The sequence below is a fragment of the Haliotis cracherodii genome, unplaced genomic scaffold (genome assembly GCF_022045235.1).
Source record: "Haliotis cracherodii isolate W230 unplaced genomic scaffold, xgHalCrac1.p SCAF_9, whole genome shotgun sequence".
NCBI lineage: Eukaryota > Metazoa > Mollusca > Gastropoda > Lepetellida > Haliotidae > Haliotis > Haliotis cracherodii.
Genome location: NW_027266343.1, coordinates 48,596,484 through 48,613,332, shown reverse-complemented (window position 1 = coordinate 48,613,332; position 16,849 = coordinate 48,596,484). Strand labels below are relative to the sequence as shown.

Sequence of the window (16,849 nt, the reverse complement as noted above, 5' to 3'; positions counted from 1 at the left end):
CTAGCTGTGACCTGATACGGAGTTAGTTGTGACGGTGCTAGCTGTGATCTGACACGGGGTTGGTTGTGACCTGACACGGAGTCAGTTGTGACGTGACACGGGTTAGCTGTGACCTGATACGGAATTAGTTGTGACGGTGCTAGCTGTGATCTGACACGGGGTTGGTTGTGACCGGACGAAGTGCTAGTTGTGACCTGACACAGAGCTATAGTGACTCCTCGATCAAATACAAAATGACGATACCAGACAAATATGTGTATTTGTTGAAACTGTAAAGGGGGTGTACTTGAAAATATAAGCCACTACCACAGTATGAGCAAAGCTCCCTATGGCAGCAGTGAACAAGTGGCACAAAGGTTATGTCATTGGGTGGAGAAACACTCTTAACGCCGCCGCTGCTTGATGTTCCGGGCTGTTAGCGTCGTGGAAAGGGTTTCCAATATCCGAGGTTAACCGTCATTTGTACATTACATGTGAGGCTTGGCCACCTGTTCTGGACATCTTGTCAGTCGTATCTGCAACACAGATAGCTAAGTGTGATAAGTAGTGAACAGCTCGTTACGACAAGCATGTGTAGATGGCCCGAATACACAAGATGAAAGTAAATAACAGAACAAAATAATGGCACGACTATAAACATATCTCTCTTTATACATGTTAAAAACGTCAACTCCCGAAAATTATCACTATCGAATATACGCCGAAACAGATTATTTAGAACGGAAATGGCAAAATAGTGATCATAAAAATATGAATAGATCAATGAAAATCAGTGATGACTATAGGTGTTCGCGAAAAGGTTAAGCATGTCCAGTTCAACTGGGTTCTCTTAAAAAAAATTTTTTTCTAAATATAGTACATAAGATTGAACTGGGCATATTTTTATAAAAGGGAATTTATTGTTTAAAAAACATTTTCACGCAAACAGTTTGAGGAAATCCTATGTCCCTGTGACAGTTTGAAAAGTTGCCGATCGAAACGTTCAGAAACTTAAATAATATTATAATGCGACCACATTGCCCTGTCTGTTTGTCTCTCTATTTACAGCGGTGATCATTCATTGGCGGTTTAAACTACTTTTACAGTGTGTATATAGACTCACAACACTCAACAACTCAATCATTATTGACAGGCAAATATTTACGAGGACAATGAATGCTACGATTTATGATGCGTATCGCTGCAACTAATCGAACAGTTACGTTAAAAAAAATAATGCCTAATAAAAAGAATTTTATGACAAATCCAAAAAGAGCACTAATCGGAATGTACTTTGTTACATCCACGTGTTCATCATTATCATTCATCAGACCAAAGTACATGACGTCTTCACAGTAGCCGGTACACGTAAGATGTGCCAAGGGTGGGGTGTGTGAAACTGTGAATACCTGTTTGTATTGACTAGTGTGTGTTATTGCCTGTTTGTAGTGACTAGTGTGTGTTAATTACTGTTTGTAGTGACTAGCTTGTGTCAATGCCTGTTTGTGGTGACTGGTATGTTTTAATACATCTTTGTTGTGACTAGTGTGTGTTTATACCTCTTTGTGGTGACTAGTGTGTGTTATTGCCTGTTTGTAGTGACTAGTGTGTGTTAATACCTGTTTGTAGTGACTAGTGTGTGTTAATACCTGTTTGTAGTAACTAGTGAAGGTTAATTACTGTTTGTAGTGACTAGCGTGTTTCAATACCTGTTTGTTGTGACTAGTGTGTGTTTATTCCTCTTTGTGGTGACTAGTGTGTGTTAATACCTCTTTGTGGTGACTAGTGTGTGTTAATGCCTGTTTGTAGTGACTAGTGTGTGTTTATACCTGTTTGTAGTGACTATGGTGTGTTAATGCCTGTTTGTAGTGACTAGTGTGTGTTAATACCTGTTTGTAGTGACTATGGTGTGTTAATACCTGTTTGTAGTGACTATGGTGTGTTAATGCCTGCTTGTGGTGACTATGGTGTGTTAATGCCTGTTTGTAGTGACTAGTGTGTGTTAATACCTGTTTGTAGTGACTATGGTGTGTTAATACCCGTTTGTAGTGACTATGGTGTGTTAATGCCTGCTTGTGGTGACTATGGTGTGTTAATACCTGTTTGTAGTGACTATGGTGTGTTAATACCTGTTTGTGGTGACTATGGTGTGTTAATGCCTGTTTGTGGTAACTAGTGTGTCCTGGTCCTGTTGACGATGGTGTGTAAGTATAAGCTAGAAAATATATGTTTCATTTATAGGTACTTCTGACGATGGTGTACATGCAAGAAAATACATTTACTGTAGGGAGATCTTACATTGTCCATGAAGCCGACGAAGCCTTTACAGCCATGCGTCTTGCCGATGATTAAAGGTGAATGCTTGATCTTGATGCCAGGAGCTGTACATAGGAAATATAGAGACATTGTAATCCATAATATATGTGATATTACCAGGTAACAGTTTGTTCTGTACATAGGAAATATATAGGCATTGTTATCCATAATATAGGTAACATTTACTGGTAATATATACACATTACTGCAACATGACACATTACTGTAACATATACACTTTGCTGTAACATGTACACATAACTGAAACATACACATTGCTGTAACATATACACTTTGCTGTAATATATACATTTATATGAAATATATACACATTACTGTAAAATATAAAGTACATTAACATATACACATTTATATAAAATATTCACATTTGTATAAATATAAACAATTATGTAACATATATACATTACTGTAACATATACAGATTACTGTAACATATACCCATGACTGTAACATATATACATTACTGTAACATATGCATATTACTGTAACACATACACATGACTGTAACAAATATACATTACTGTAACATATACACACGACTGTAACATATACCCATGACTGTAACATATACACACGACTGTAACATATACCCATGACTGTAACATACAACTTACTGAAACATATAGACATTACTATAACATATAGACATTACTGTAACATATATACATAACTGTAACGTACACATTACTGTAACATTAACACATCACTGTAACATATACATTATGTTGTAACAAATATAGATTACTGTAGTATATATATATATATAGATATAGATATAGATATAGATATATAGATATAGATATATATATATACATTTCTGTAACATATATACTTTACTGTAACATATACACATTACTGTAACATATAAATTACTGTAACATATACACATAACTGTAAGATATACACATTACTGTAACATATACACATTACTGTAACATATACACATTACTGTTACATATATACTTTACTGTAACATATACACATTACTGTAACATAAACTCATTACTGTAACATATACACATTACTGTAACATATACACATTATTGTAACATATACACATTACTGTAACATATATACTTTACTGTAACACATATACTTTACTGTAACATATATACATTACTGTAACATATATACATTACTGTAACATATACACATTACTGTAACATATATACACATTTCTGTAACATATATACTTTACTGTAACATATACACATTACTGTAACATATAAATTACTTTAACATATACACATAACTGTAAGATATACACATTACTGTAACATATACACATTATCGTAACATATACACATTACTGTAACATATATACTTTACTGTAACATACACATTACTGTGACATATACACATAACTGTAACATATACTCATTACTGTAACATATACCCATTACTGTAACATACACATGCTGCTGTAACATACAGCTGCAGTGTTGGTAGCTACGTACCGTGGCTCACCCTGACGGAGGGTAGGTTGTCCACCTTCAGGAGTATGGCATTCTTGTATTTGGACAGCCACACCCGATGCTTCACGTTCGGTGCCTGGAGACACATACACAACGTTGTTACAGTATGGAGAGTAGGTAGTGCAGCTTTACATACCCTAGCCAAGACTTGAACCATATATTTCCTGGCTAGACTAAAATGAAATATAGCAAGTTATCTGCCTCACTGTACAAAGTTCTTTACAAGACCCTTTTGAAAGGTAACACCAATGGTTGGATTCTGTATGATTACAAAACCTGTATTGTACTGGCATTTCCTATACATTTAGTTCCAGTTGGGATATTGATACGTCATGGCTCAATCAATAAGTATCTATTAAAAGACCAATATAAACCCTCACTCATTAAAATGGGTAAAATATATTTTTTTAATAATAATGTGAGTTAGAATATTGCCATGTAATATTGAAATACTGTTCAAATGGTGTTAAACCAAACTGATTACTGAAACCTACGTTATCAACGCACGCCAAAACTAAAATAATAGTTATAGCCTTTATTCCCGTAATACGTCACGAGAAAGTCTATAAACTGTACATTATATAGTCAAAAGAAATAGAAGAAAATGCACCAACAGGAAGTGACGTCGGCAGAAGAAACGTATTTCTTATGGTATATTATAATAGTAGTCACACTATGGTATTTTATAATCGTACTCACACTATGGTATATTATAATAGTAGTCACACTATGGTATGTTATAATAGTAGTCACACTATGGTATATTATAATAGTAGTCACACTATGGTATGTTATAATAGTAGTCACACAATGGTATATTATAATAGTAGTCACACTATGGTATATTATAATCGTAGTCACACTATGGTATATTATAATAGTAGTCACACTATGGTATATTATAATAGTAATCACACTATGGTATATTATAATAGTAGTCACACTATGGTATATTATAATAGTAGTCACACTATGATATATAATAATCGTAGTCACACTATGGTATATTATAGTCAGGCCAGAAGAAAAATCGTGAATCACGGTAACAGTGTTGACACTGGGTGTTCATTAAACTGTTAGTACATGTATATCCAACTGTAAGCACCAATCAGAAGTGAAGGTCAAGGTCACGATACGGTTAATCCTACAGCTGCCTAAGTCGAAAGTTGAAATAAAAAATATTCATATCCAGTTGTCGGATGAACCGCTTGACTTAGATCCAGTTGACCATCATTAACGCTTTGTTGTTTGTTGTTCAATGCCTCACTCAACAATATTCCAGCTATGTGACGGCGGTTTGTAAATAATTAAGTCTGGACTTGACAATCCAGTGATTGACATCATGGACATCGATCTATGATGACAAGTATCAACCAAGTCAACAAGCCTGTCCAAACGATCCTGTTAGTCGCTTCTTACGATAAACAACAAACAAAACAAAACGGTATTACATATAACAGTATTTTTTAGACGTTGGATGAAAGACTGGATGGATGGGTGGATTTAAATCTGAGTGAGTGAGTGAGGGAGTATGGTTTTACGCCCCTTTTAGCAATATTCCAGCAATATCACGACCAGAAATGGGCTTCATACATTGTACCCATGGGGAGAATCGAACCCGGGTCTTTGGCGTGACGAGCGAACGCTTTAACCACTAGGCTCCTCGACCGCCCCTTTAAATCTGGATGATGAATGGTTTTAAATCGCCAGATTAGGACTTTACATCACTACTATAAATAACAATGATGGACCAATAACATGCTAGCTTAGTTTCGCACATAATACAAAAAAAATGTTCAAAATATTCTTTGCATATAGCATTGTCTTACAGGTCGTATATATACTCACCACGCCCTTAACAACAAGGGCCACTTTTCTTCCATCTTTACACTCAATTCGCGCAATAATCTCTCCTCTGATGGTGTCAAGGGTCACCTTCAAAGTGAAGTACAAATCGTCCTTAAAATCGTTCCCCAAGAGAGCAACCTCTCCTTTCTCTTTGCCAAGATATTGAAAGTGGAAGGTCAAGGCAAACATCGAGCCAAGGTCAAGGCCGTCCATCATCCAGATAACAGCGTAGCCTCCCTTCCCGAACTGAGCCTTCTCATGATAGGGAGTGACTGGACCGCATGTTGTCAGGGACGCCTTGTTGTATTCGTCAAGTGTGTTTCCACTGAACATGAAGTTGAATAGTGCTGAACACCCTGCAATAATTGACGACAATTTAGTTATGTTTTTGACGTCCCACGTCGTATTGACGTATTCATAAAATAGCAAGTCTAGCAATTGAACAGAAATCAATGCAGAGAAACACATCCTAGATTCTCTGCCGAAACAGATTCAAATTGGCGTACAAGGTAAATAGCTGTGGAAATTATATGAATGGGCCACTGAAAATCAGTGATGACACCAGGTGTTCGCGAAAAGTGGGATCATATACAAGTATGGCCAGTACAATGGAACAATCAAGGGCGTGAAATTTATAACGTGAACGCCGGAATATGCACGTGCATCAATCATTGTTCTCATGTTATATGATTTTCCGTGTTATTGTGTATTGAGTATTTCAACAATAACTTATAAACTTGGTAACAAAAGACTATATGAGTGCCTTACAACCACAGTTATGTGTTAATTGTCTTTCATATTTGTATGCATAAACCGTCAACGCCAGAGAATAACCTTGATTATCCGCCGAAACAGATTTCATTTGGCGTAAAAGTCAAAATGACGGTGAAAATTATATGAATGGACACCAGGTTATCGTGAAAAAGGTAAACATGTCCTTTCCTACAGGTAGCACCCGCACAATATTTGCATAAATAAATTACGTGTGTGTTTGTTGTCAGACGCCCTACAGCATGACACGAACTCTTCTGAGATGACATCCAAAATATGTACCGCCAATACGGCTTTAATCCACTTCAACGCTGTTACTTGACGTAGTCACACCTTATATGTCCCATGTCATATGTGATCATATCATTCACACAGTTTCTACTGGTGCCAAGTACAAATACAGAACAAATAACGGTAATCGTTGTTCTCTCTCGAAGTTGTCACATGACAAGTGCGATTAGTGAACACTAAGAGATTTATCAGTCTTTCATGTCCTTGGTAGAAGCCATGGAGTTGTTTACGTAGCCGAACATAAAAACATGCCAGCTGCCAAAAAATCACATGAAAACAAGTATAGCATTTACAAAATATACAGGGAAGGTTTAAACTGACAATCACTTAACTATAAGGGGAGGGAGTTGTTACCTGGTGGATTCATTTTGTCATCGTTCCCCGACAATGAGGATCTGACCAAGAATCCAGATTTCTGTGATAATGCTGATCGCTGTGAATATGAACACACATTTTAGCCAGACTAGTTAAATAAGATACTCACTGTATTTTGGAGGGTGAAAGCCCCAGTCACACACGCACTTTTTGGGGTTGAACTGCAGGCCCGGAGGACAGGGCATCTTGTACAGCACCCCGCCCGCCCCCTCGATGTAGTACTTTGTGGGATCCCCGGGGCACGGGTTGACGTGCGCGGGGCAACCTGGACATGAACACCAACGCATGTAGATGATGATGATGATTGTGATGATGATAACAGTCATGTTACTACTACTACTACCACTGCTTCTACTACTACTACTACTACTACTACTACTACTACTACTACTACTACTGGAGTATCGTGGTATTCCGAAGGCGTGGATCCTTGTACAACATCAATCACTGGACTGTCTGATCCAGGTAAAAATTAAGAACCAGTTCATGCATGAGCTGTCTGATATGTACGAGGGTCCATGACATCATAAGCGACTGAAAATGATTCTCCGATGGTCTATGACATCACAAGCGACTGTAAATGTTTCTCCGATGGTCTATGACATCACAAGCGACTGTAAATGATTCTCCGATGGTCTATGACATCACAAGCGACTGTAAATGATTCTCCGATGGTCTATGACATCACATGCGACTGTAAATGTTTCTCCGATAGTCGGAATTGAATTTATGTTGCGAGGCTCCGTACATCTCTTCCAACGGAGATAATCACCGGCCACCAATTCTGGCGAAATGTTATACACGTTACTTCAGTCTTATAGTGAAATTAGTACCAGTATTGCCTTCTGTACCATTTCTCCGACATAATATTTCGTTCAAATATTATATTCAGTAGTAATCTTTTTAATCATTTGCTTATAAATTATATAGATAAACACTGTTTATTGGTTTAATACTTTCTTGTTAACATTGGTGCCACGCAGTTAACTTGAAATGCATCCAGAAAAGATAGGTGTTTTCATTGTTGCCAAATGTATGTTTCTGATAAAAACTCAAAATTACGCTAAATTGTACAACTGTAACAGCGACTGACTAGCAAGATGTTTGTTAACGCCGCACTCAGCAATATTCCACTATATGACGGCGGTCTGTGAATAATCGAGTCTGGACCAGACAATCCAGTGATTTACATCATGAGCATCGATCTACGCTATCGGGATACGGTGTCATGAATGGACCAAGTCCGCGAGCCTGACCACCCGATCCCGTTATATTAGTCGCCGCTTACGACAAGCAGGGGTTGCTGAACACCTATTCCCCACCTGGATCTTCACATGTGAGTGAGTGAGTGAGTTTGGTTTTACGCCGCTTTTAGCAATATTCCGGCAATATCACGGCGGGGGACACCAGAAATGGGCTTCACACATTGTACCCATGTCGGGAATCGAACCTGGGTCTTCGGCGTGACGAGCGAACGTTTTAACCACTAGGCTACCCGACCGCCCCTTCACATTGATCCTGGGCATTGATCTTACAGTTGAATATCGAGCTATGTGATATAACTATACAAAACATATATTGAATGCAATTGTGTGTACGTACATTCTTTGCTCCATCGCGGGTTTGTTTGCATCAGAAAACCGTGCCCTTTATTTGTATTCACAAATCCCGAACTGTGTTTTTTATCACAGTGTTGATTACCGTTTACACATCAATAACCAGCCATCATATCATGAGGACGTGAAACAGGAGTGGCCTTATTGTGTACAGCAAACGAGGGGATAACAGCTGGTCGTTCGATCGACATTATTTACTACAGCAGATCATGGATATAACTAACTACAAGTGACCGGGGAAATCAGTTCGTTATATACGTTGTTCGTTATATACGTTTTCTCTTGGAAACGTCCGCCATCTTGGAAAAAACAATTCCCGATACACGTAATTGCAGCATTGACTCATTGCTAACAGTGGACACTTCATAATATTCAATCAATAACATTTCGTAAGATTAATTTCATAGCATTTTTAGAACCTTGTTTATCAAATGTGCATTTAGCCTTTCGGGATCTACAATCGGGGTTATTTGTAGTCGGTGAGTATACTATGGCTTCGCTTTGCTGACTGCATTCCAGAAACTGCCAGATCAGACAAAATATCGAATGATGTTATCACAGTTGACTTCTCAGTATTCGGGAAAATCTTGAATCTTTAACGTAACCGTTGTTAATCAGCGCGTTGTGTTATTTACTTCACTCAAGCGATAATTTTTTTCAAATGATGACTTTACATAAAGTCATAATTTTGTTATTAATTTCGATCACCAATAATATGGTCCGTAAACGAAGTAAAAGAATTTATGAATATAAATAAAAGCCTTTCCAAAGAGTCGACTGTACGATTTCAACTATATCATGAGCATGTATTTATGAATCACTAAAAAATAGTAATGATACCAGGTGTTCGCGAAAAGGAGAGCGTATCCTGCCCCACCGGTGGCACCCGTCACAAACACATGCAAAAGCAAGTAAATTATTCACCTGAAGAAACACGGGAAAATATAGTACAAGTCAAAATAGGGAACTGCATCGGACATTATTTTTGTCCCTGATGCGTCAAATTTGGAAATGTCATCCCCATGTCTTCCATAAAACCTTTTAAAAGCTTTACTGAGGCCTTATATGTTGTAACCTTGATCAAACAAGCAAGAGTCGTATGACGCTCTCTGTAATCTTGGTATGAAAATTAAATACTCACCAACGCCCTGATGTTTCCAAGAATATTGTTTACAGGCACCATCCTGAATGCAACGTTTACCGTTGAAAGAAAAGCCTCGGCGACAGCGATGGTAAACGGATCGTCGTTTCTGACATACGTAGTAGCCGTAGCAGTAGGCGCCGTCGGAGTAAGTGTAGCCAGGAGGATGCTCCTTGCAGGGATCTAACATCAAACAGAACATGGTGATTTGTTAGTCTTCTAAGGGTCACGTATCAAACAGAACATAGTGATTAGTGGGTCGTACAAGGGTCTAACATCAAACAGAGCATAGTGATTGGTGGGTCTTACAAGGGTCTAACATCAAACAGAACATGGTGATTGCTGGGTGGTACAAGGGTCTAACATCAAACAGAACATGGTGATTGCTGGGTGGTACAAGGGTCTAACATCAAACAGAACATGGTGATTGCTGGGTCGCGCAAGGGTCTAACATCAAACAGAACATGGTGATTGCTGGGTGGTACAAGGGTCTAACATCAAACGGAACATGGTGATTGCTGGGTCGCGCAAGGGTCTAACATCAAACAGAACATGGTGATTGCTGGGTCGTACAAGGGTCTAACATCAAACAGAACATGGTGATTGCTGGGTGGTACAAGGGTCTAACATCAAACAGAACATGGTGATTGCTGGGTCGCGCAAGGGTCTAACATCAAACAGAACATGGTGATTGCTGGGTCGTACAAGGGTCTAACATCAAACAGAACAGGGTGATTGCTGGGTCGCGCAAGGGTCTAACATCAAACAGAACATGGTGATTGCTGGGTCGTACAAGGGTCTAACATCAAACAGAACAGGGTGATTGCTGGGTGGTACAAGGGTCTAACATCAAACAGAACATGGTGATTGCTGGGTCGTACAAGGGTCTAACATCAAACAGAACATGGTGATTGACGGGTCTTACAAGGGTCTTACATTGACAAGAACATGGTGATTGGTGGGTCTTACAATGGCTCAATTTCGCAATGAATATAAAACAATAAGCCACGACCGCCGAGCCGGACTACTTTCTCCACAATAGAATGTCGGGGTTTCCCAGTGCAACTTGAAGGATTCCTCTGCCGCCTTCTACCTGGGTCCATTTGCACAAAAAGATCTAATCGCTACAATTACTGTAAATCCATGATATGGCGATATTCAGCTTCGGCTACAATCGCCATCTACTTCCAAAACACGAAGAAAGTATCATCGATTTCATATCAGAAATATTGTTACTCTAGATAGCGATCCACAGCTATCGAGCCCATAGCCTAAATACAAATTTCTGTGGAAATTAGTGTAAAAAACGGACCTTTAAGATTCAAAGTGGGAAGGTATCTGCAACCTACAGCAATGATCCTTGATAACCCAGGGGCAGCTAATCGAAGAGCATGCACCCGTCAGGAATTGTCTTCCTTTGTATTATACCAAAGTCCGTGGAGTAACTTGCTAATGTTAATAATGAGTTTTATTTTTTCACGGTTCTTAGTTCTTTTTATACTAATTTGCGTTGAGTGGCTACTGACACTTTTAGGCGTGCCAGTTAAAGTTACTAATTTTACAAGTCACCGGGCACATGTCACGACACAAAATGTTTTCCTACGCCAGGAACGTTGATAGATCTTCTCATGTGTATCTGTTTATATTTATATGATTGTTTGTCATTCAATTATTGCTGAAACCACGTGGTTTTTGTTATTAAGAGTGTTCGGTTCATAATGGTATGAATCAAGGAAGCGATGTGCAAGCTATAAAAATGCACAGTCCATTCTAAATGAAGCCAAACTCAAAATGTTTATTCGTTAGTAATTAATTGTTCCACATGCTCTTAATTATAAATATAATATTGTGACAGTTTTTTGTTTTTCTTAAATTTTGAAATATTTAAATATACATGATAAAACAACAATGTGTTATCATAGCAAGGGATTGTTCACGGTGTATGTGGACGGTGGAATGCCACGGCACGCTGCCAGCGCCGCTACTCCGCTGATTGGTCTCAGTTATTTCGTGAAAAGATCATAAGCAGCAGATTGACATTATATGTTTGTTGTTAGATGCAAGCAAAATTCAAGTTATATGACGGCAGCCTGCAAAAAAATTGAGTCTCAACCAGACAACCCAGTGATTGACAGTGTGAGCAACTGTTGAAAGAGGGCCTCCCCTCGTATACATTCAGGTGAACGAACCGTTGATAAAAAAACTTGACCAAACAAAAGGGGAAATTATTCCAGCATTATCATCGCTGCAGACACCAAGAATGGGTACACGCGTTGTATCCGCGTGGGGCATCAAACCCGAATGTTGGGCGTGACAAGCCAATGGGTGCGATAGTGACATCAACCATATGCCCATCCCATCGGGCCGCTACCCAGAAACCTCACACCCCTTGAAAGAATAAGTGTGATTCAGAAGTATTGAAATAGCGTAACATTCATCAGACCCTACCGTCTTTACAATCAACGTCCACCGCATGACGACACTTCTTGTCATCAAAAAAGGTCCCCGCTGCGCACGTCTGCAACTCCTGGCTTTTGGCTGCGCAATGGGCGAAGACGTTGCAATATCCGGGCACTCTGTAGTAGCCTTGTCCCGTCTCCAGCAGGCATTTGTCACAGTATCCTACAACCGATACACACCGAGAGCTGACACAAAAAACAAGAAAATGCGCAATAAAAAATATTGAAACACCATGGACACATTTGTTTAGAAATAATCATGGAAGATTTTCTGAGGCAGATCAACTGATTTCAACCCATAACGTTGTACAGTATAGATGGAATGAACAGGTCAACGTAGACTAAGATGCAGTAACAGTAGACATATTAAAAAGGTCACTCTAATTAGCAGATGAACAGACCTTCGAACCATCTGAACTCTTGAACATCTTGATCAATGTTCTTTGTCTTACTGGCACGGGTAAATGCAGAATAGATAAATATACACAGTTTCTTCATACATAGGTTCCAGAATACAATCTCGGAAAGAAGTCTGTAATAGGGGGATAATTCTTGACATCACCTGTAGTCTGTGGTTAGATACACCCACAGGGTTGACATGTTCTTTTGTTGACCAACTGAGTAGATGAACTGAATTTGATGCCGATTTAAGCAATATATCAGAAACCAGAAATGGGCTCCATGCAATGTATCCATGTTGACTACGAACCTGTGCTTTTTGCGTTACGGGCGAACGCTTTAACCACTGAGCTACCCTTCCGCCCCCTTGATGTATATATATAGAACGTCCACCCGGAGAGCGGAAGGTCCAAGGTTAGAACCCCCGGCCGCGTCAAACCAAAGGACGTAAAAAGATGGTACTTGTTACCCTGTCTGGCGCTCGGCATTAAGGGTCTAAAACGAGGACTGGTCGGTGGGAGTCGGTATTCATGTTAAACTGCGGCATGGTGTCTCAGTGGGCTAGCACTATAAGTGCGGCATCAGTCCGGACTAGTACAAGCAGCCACACACACACGTGCATGCACGTCGCTATGTAAGTGCAATAATCTTGAACGCGACGTTAAACCCCATTTTACTTCACCTCACCTTGATAAACGCTCCACGACATAATTGTACATCAATATAATTCTGTCCACGAGCTTTAGCTGAAAGGTAAACTGAAAAACGAATATAGGTAATGTCGAAATATTGAATTGACGTGACTTACCTTTAATATATGATAACGTTCATTTGGTCGTTATAATTTATCACAGGTTGAAGATTATAAAAAAAAAGTATTAAAACTACAAGTATATGATTCATCTTTTCGCCTCATCTTAAGATAAAAAAATGCGAAAAGACCGAAGATTCAGTCAGTCAAAAGGAAATGCACAAGCCTTACACCAATCTATCATTATTCATCATACTCAAACGAGCAAACCTAAAGCCCTTGGTTCGTACACTGGGGTGACAAGATTGTCAAACTTTAAAATATGACATATGCAACAAAACATATTGTCTTGTTAATATGCTTTCTCCATCCGTGTGTATTTAGGTAGTTCTTTTTTAATCAAAATGGGATTAAACAGAGTTATATGCTGCTGGTGTTGTCAACACTGTTAACAAATTCCTAAAAGCTACCCGTATCTATTTCAGTATTTGTTATACACGTACACGAGCGCCTTCCCGTAATCTATGATAATTCTTTCAGACGATTTGCTTTGGATCTTAATATTTCCATCTACCGGAGACAGCACACGTCACATTACAATACAGCTATATGAAATATCCTGTTTGTAATACAAGTGGACGCATTCGCATACACGTACACACGTCACGCCAGTTCATCATATCAGCGTCCGTTTTATATGTATTTTAATCTGTTTTAATTCTTTTGTTTCTTTTCTTCTCATATCTTACGTACGTACTGAAAACCGATGAATCTTTGATGTAAACAAACGTTAAAACACAAATGTTTTTTGAAAGTCAGACTTTGACCCACTATTTTAACAAATAGTGAATGTTTTCAGAAGCGTCATTGGCCAAACAACAAAACCAAAGCATAGGTAAAGTTAGAATGTGTAAGAAATGCATTTTTTTTACAATTTGAGCATGGATAAGAATGAAAACATAGGATCAAGAAATTATCTCGATTCATGGACTTTGTCCAGAATGTTACTCATTTTAAATCGTGAAAAAACACCATTTTCAAATTTGGCCTATTGAGTTGATCATTAAAAGGCTTTTTATGCTCCATGTTTCAAGAACATTAAAAATCCTAGAAGCTTACAAATAAGTACAGTAAAGGCATGAGAAATTGTTCAGAATAAAGAATCATTTAAACGTTGCAATGACCCTTTCATCATAGGAACCAGTAATTAATCAGTATTGTTTAAGAACTTACTTTTCACAAATGATGCTTTCGGACCATGCGAGTGGACAAGTCCAAGAAGGACTGATGTCGCAACAAGAACCATGAAGCTGGCTTGCGCCATGTTCGGAGGGACGCTGTGCGTATCTGGGCGAGGTGTTCACCTGAAACTCCAACACCGTGAGCTGCACTATATCAATCACCTAACAAAGTTAAACACACACTTGGCATCAAAGTTAATTCTGTATGCTATAAATCATATGTCGGAACCGTTGCACTTAAGAACTTGACAATGATCGTCTTGATTCGTCAGTGATTGATTCCCAGTTCTGTAGAGATTATCACAAGGAGGTATTGCAACGACAAGAACTGCAGCTGTCTCTAATTGATCACCATGCAATAAACTGACGACTGACAGTAGACTATATATATACAACAAAAAATATAGTTTGTCAGGGTGATTATAATTCGATCTGACTCCGATGACATACGGTGACGTCACATCATGTGATCTGAAGGCAGAAACGGATTGTCGAATGCCTTTTGGCGATATATACTGATGTGCTTATGAATTATGAATATGTACAAACGTGGCAACAAGGTAATTTGGCCAAGAAGTTTAACTTAAGCTTCAATTAATATCGATGATCTGATATCGTTCAATAACAATCAAATTGCAAATTCCCTTCCACTGATTTACCCACCTGACCTAGAAATATGGGTGACCAGTGACACCGCCTCATCTGTTTCATATTTGGATCTATGAAAGATGTCGAGCAATATTCCAGCAGCTCCAGCCTTTGTCGTTTACATTTCACAACTTTTGATATACAACCGAGCATGTTCAACCAAGATTTCAAAGAGCGTCATACGAGTCTTGCCCAGATGTTGTTCGATCAAGGTTACAACATTCAAGGCCTCAGTAAAGCTTTAAAAAGGTTTTATGGTAGACATGTGGAGAACATTTCCAAATTTGACGCATCACGGGCAAAACTGATGTCCGATGTAATTCCTTTTTTTACTTGTACCACATATTTTCATTATTATAATCTACTGTGCATATACCTCTCAATATGTTTTGCAACATAAGACCAAGCCGCAGAATATCTTTTGCGCTTTCATTTTTCAATATAATCTCTGTTCACCTCAATACACGTATTCTATTTGTCCTTGAAGCTTTTAATACCACTTTTATAGAAATCCGCAGATTGGCCCTCTAACCACGCCTCTGTGGCAGCCTTTATGTCCCCGTCATCCTGGAAGCGTCTTCCACGAAGGGCAGATTCCATTTGCCGGAACAGGAAATAGTCACTGTGGGCTAAGTCTGGACTGTAGGGTGGGTGTTTTAACTATACGACTAACGGACGACTAACGGGATCGGGTGGTCAGGTTCGTTGACTTGGTTGAAGCATGTCATCGATCCCAATTGCATGGACTGATGCTCATGATGTCAATCACTGGATTGTCTGGTCCAGACTCAATTATTTACAGACCGCCGTCATATCGCTGGAATATGGCTCAGCGTGGCGTAAAGCAAGCAACCAACCAACCATATATGATTGTACAATTGTACCTATTTTGTTGTACGGCTCGGACATATGGGGCATTTACTCTTCTAAATCCATTGAAAAAGTTAATTCTTTGTATTTTAAGCGATGTTTATGCATTGGTAAATACGCTTCAAATAGGGCAGGACTTCTTCATAGCCAGCTGCATGTTAATAAAATTATTACAAATGGAAGGTCATAGGTACCTTTCAATCTTACCAAATACTGAAGCAATTGGATGATGAAGGGAAAACGAATTGGGTGTCTGGTGTAAGATATTATATAATACTGGATTTACCTTTGGATGGATCTCACAAGGCACCGGTAATGAAAAACTATTTTTAAATGCGTTCAACAAAGATTATCAGATTATTATATTTTAGAAAAAAACAGGCACCAACAGGTTTCCTCTTCACACTTTCTTTCAAGCAGTATGCTAGTATCAAATCATTGTTACAACCAGAAGAATATTCAACTTTATTACAAGATAAATCTCTGTTGGGAGCCATTTGATAATTTGGAATATCGCTCGATAACTTTCATGTCAATCAATGTGGAACCAAGAATAGTGATTTTGTAAATTGTATATGTGCGAACTGTAACAACCAGCAGATCGGAGACAAGTTTCATGTTCTTTTTACATGTGAAAAATATAAAACG

The 16,849-nt window shown here is 38.6% G+C and overlaps 1 protein-coding gene across 1 annotated transcript; it reads right to left on the bottom strand.

Moving 5' to 3' along the window:
- Nucleotides 1–386: 386 nt before the first annotated feature.
- Nucleotides 387–14,766, bottom strand: LOC139452953 (uncharacterized). Its single transcript, XM_071234575.1, has 8 exons — nucleotides 14,676–14,766; nucleotides 12,282–12,455; nucleotides 9,834–10,016; nucleotides 7,186–7,341; nucleotides 5,640–5,995; nucleotides 3,774–3,867; nucleotides 2,278–2,360; nucleotides 387–515 (listed from the first exon to the last, which is right to left on the bottom strand). Exons 1-8 carry the CDS (start codon nucleotides 14,764–14,766, stop codon nucleotides 468–470), a joined length of 1,185 nt encoding a protein of 394 aa, XP_071090676.1. The 3' UTR covers nucleotides 387–467.
- Between the last annotated feature and the right edge of the window lie 2,083 nt (nucleotides 14,767–16,849).

What these genes read in the sequence shown, in the direction of transcription:
- LOC139452953 (XM_071234575.1), bottom strand. Translation starts at nt 14,766, where the DNA reads ATGGCGCAAGCCAGCTTCATGGTTCTTGTTGCGACATCAGTCCTTCTT. An exon ending in GGACGTTGATTGTAAAGACG is followed by an intron (nt 10,017 to 12,281) that starts GTAGGGTCTGAT and finishes GTTTGATGTTAG; the next exon opens with ATCCCTGCAAGGAGCATCCT. An exon ending in CCCTTGTTGTTAAGGGCGTG is followed by an intron (nt 3,868 to 5,639) that starts GTGAGTATATAT and finishes ATGTGTCTCCAG; the next exon opens with GCACCGAACGTGAAGCATCG.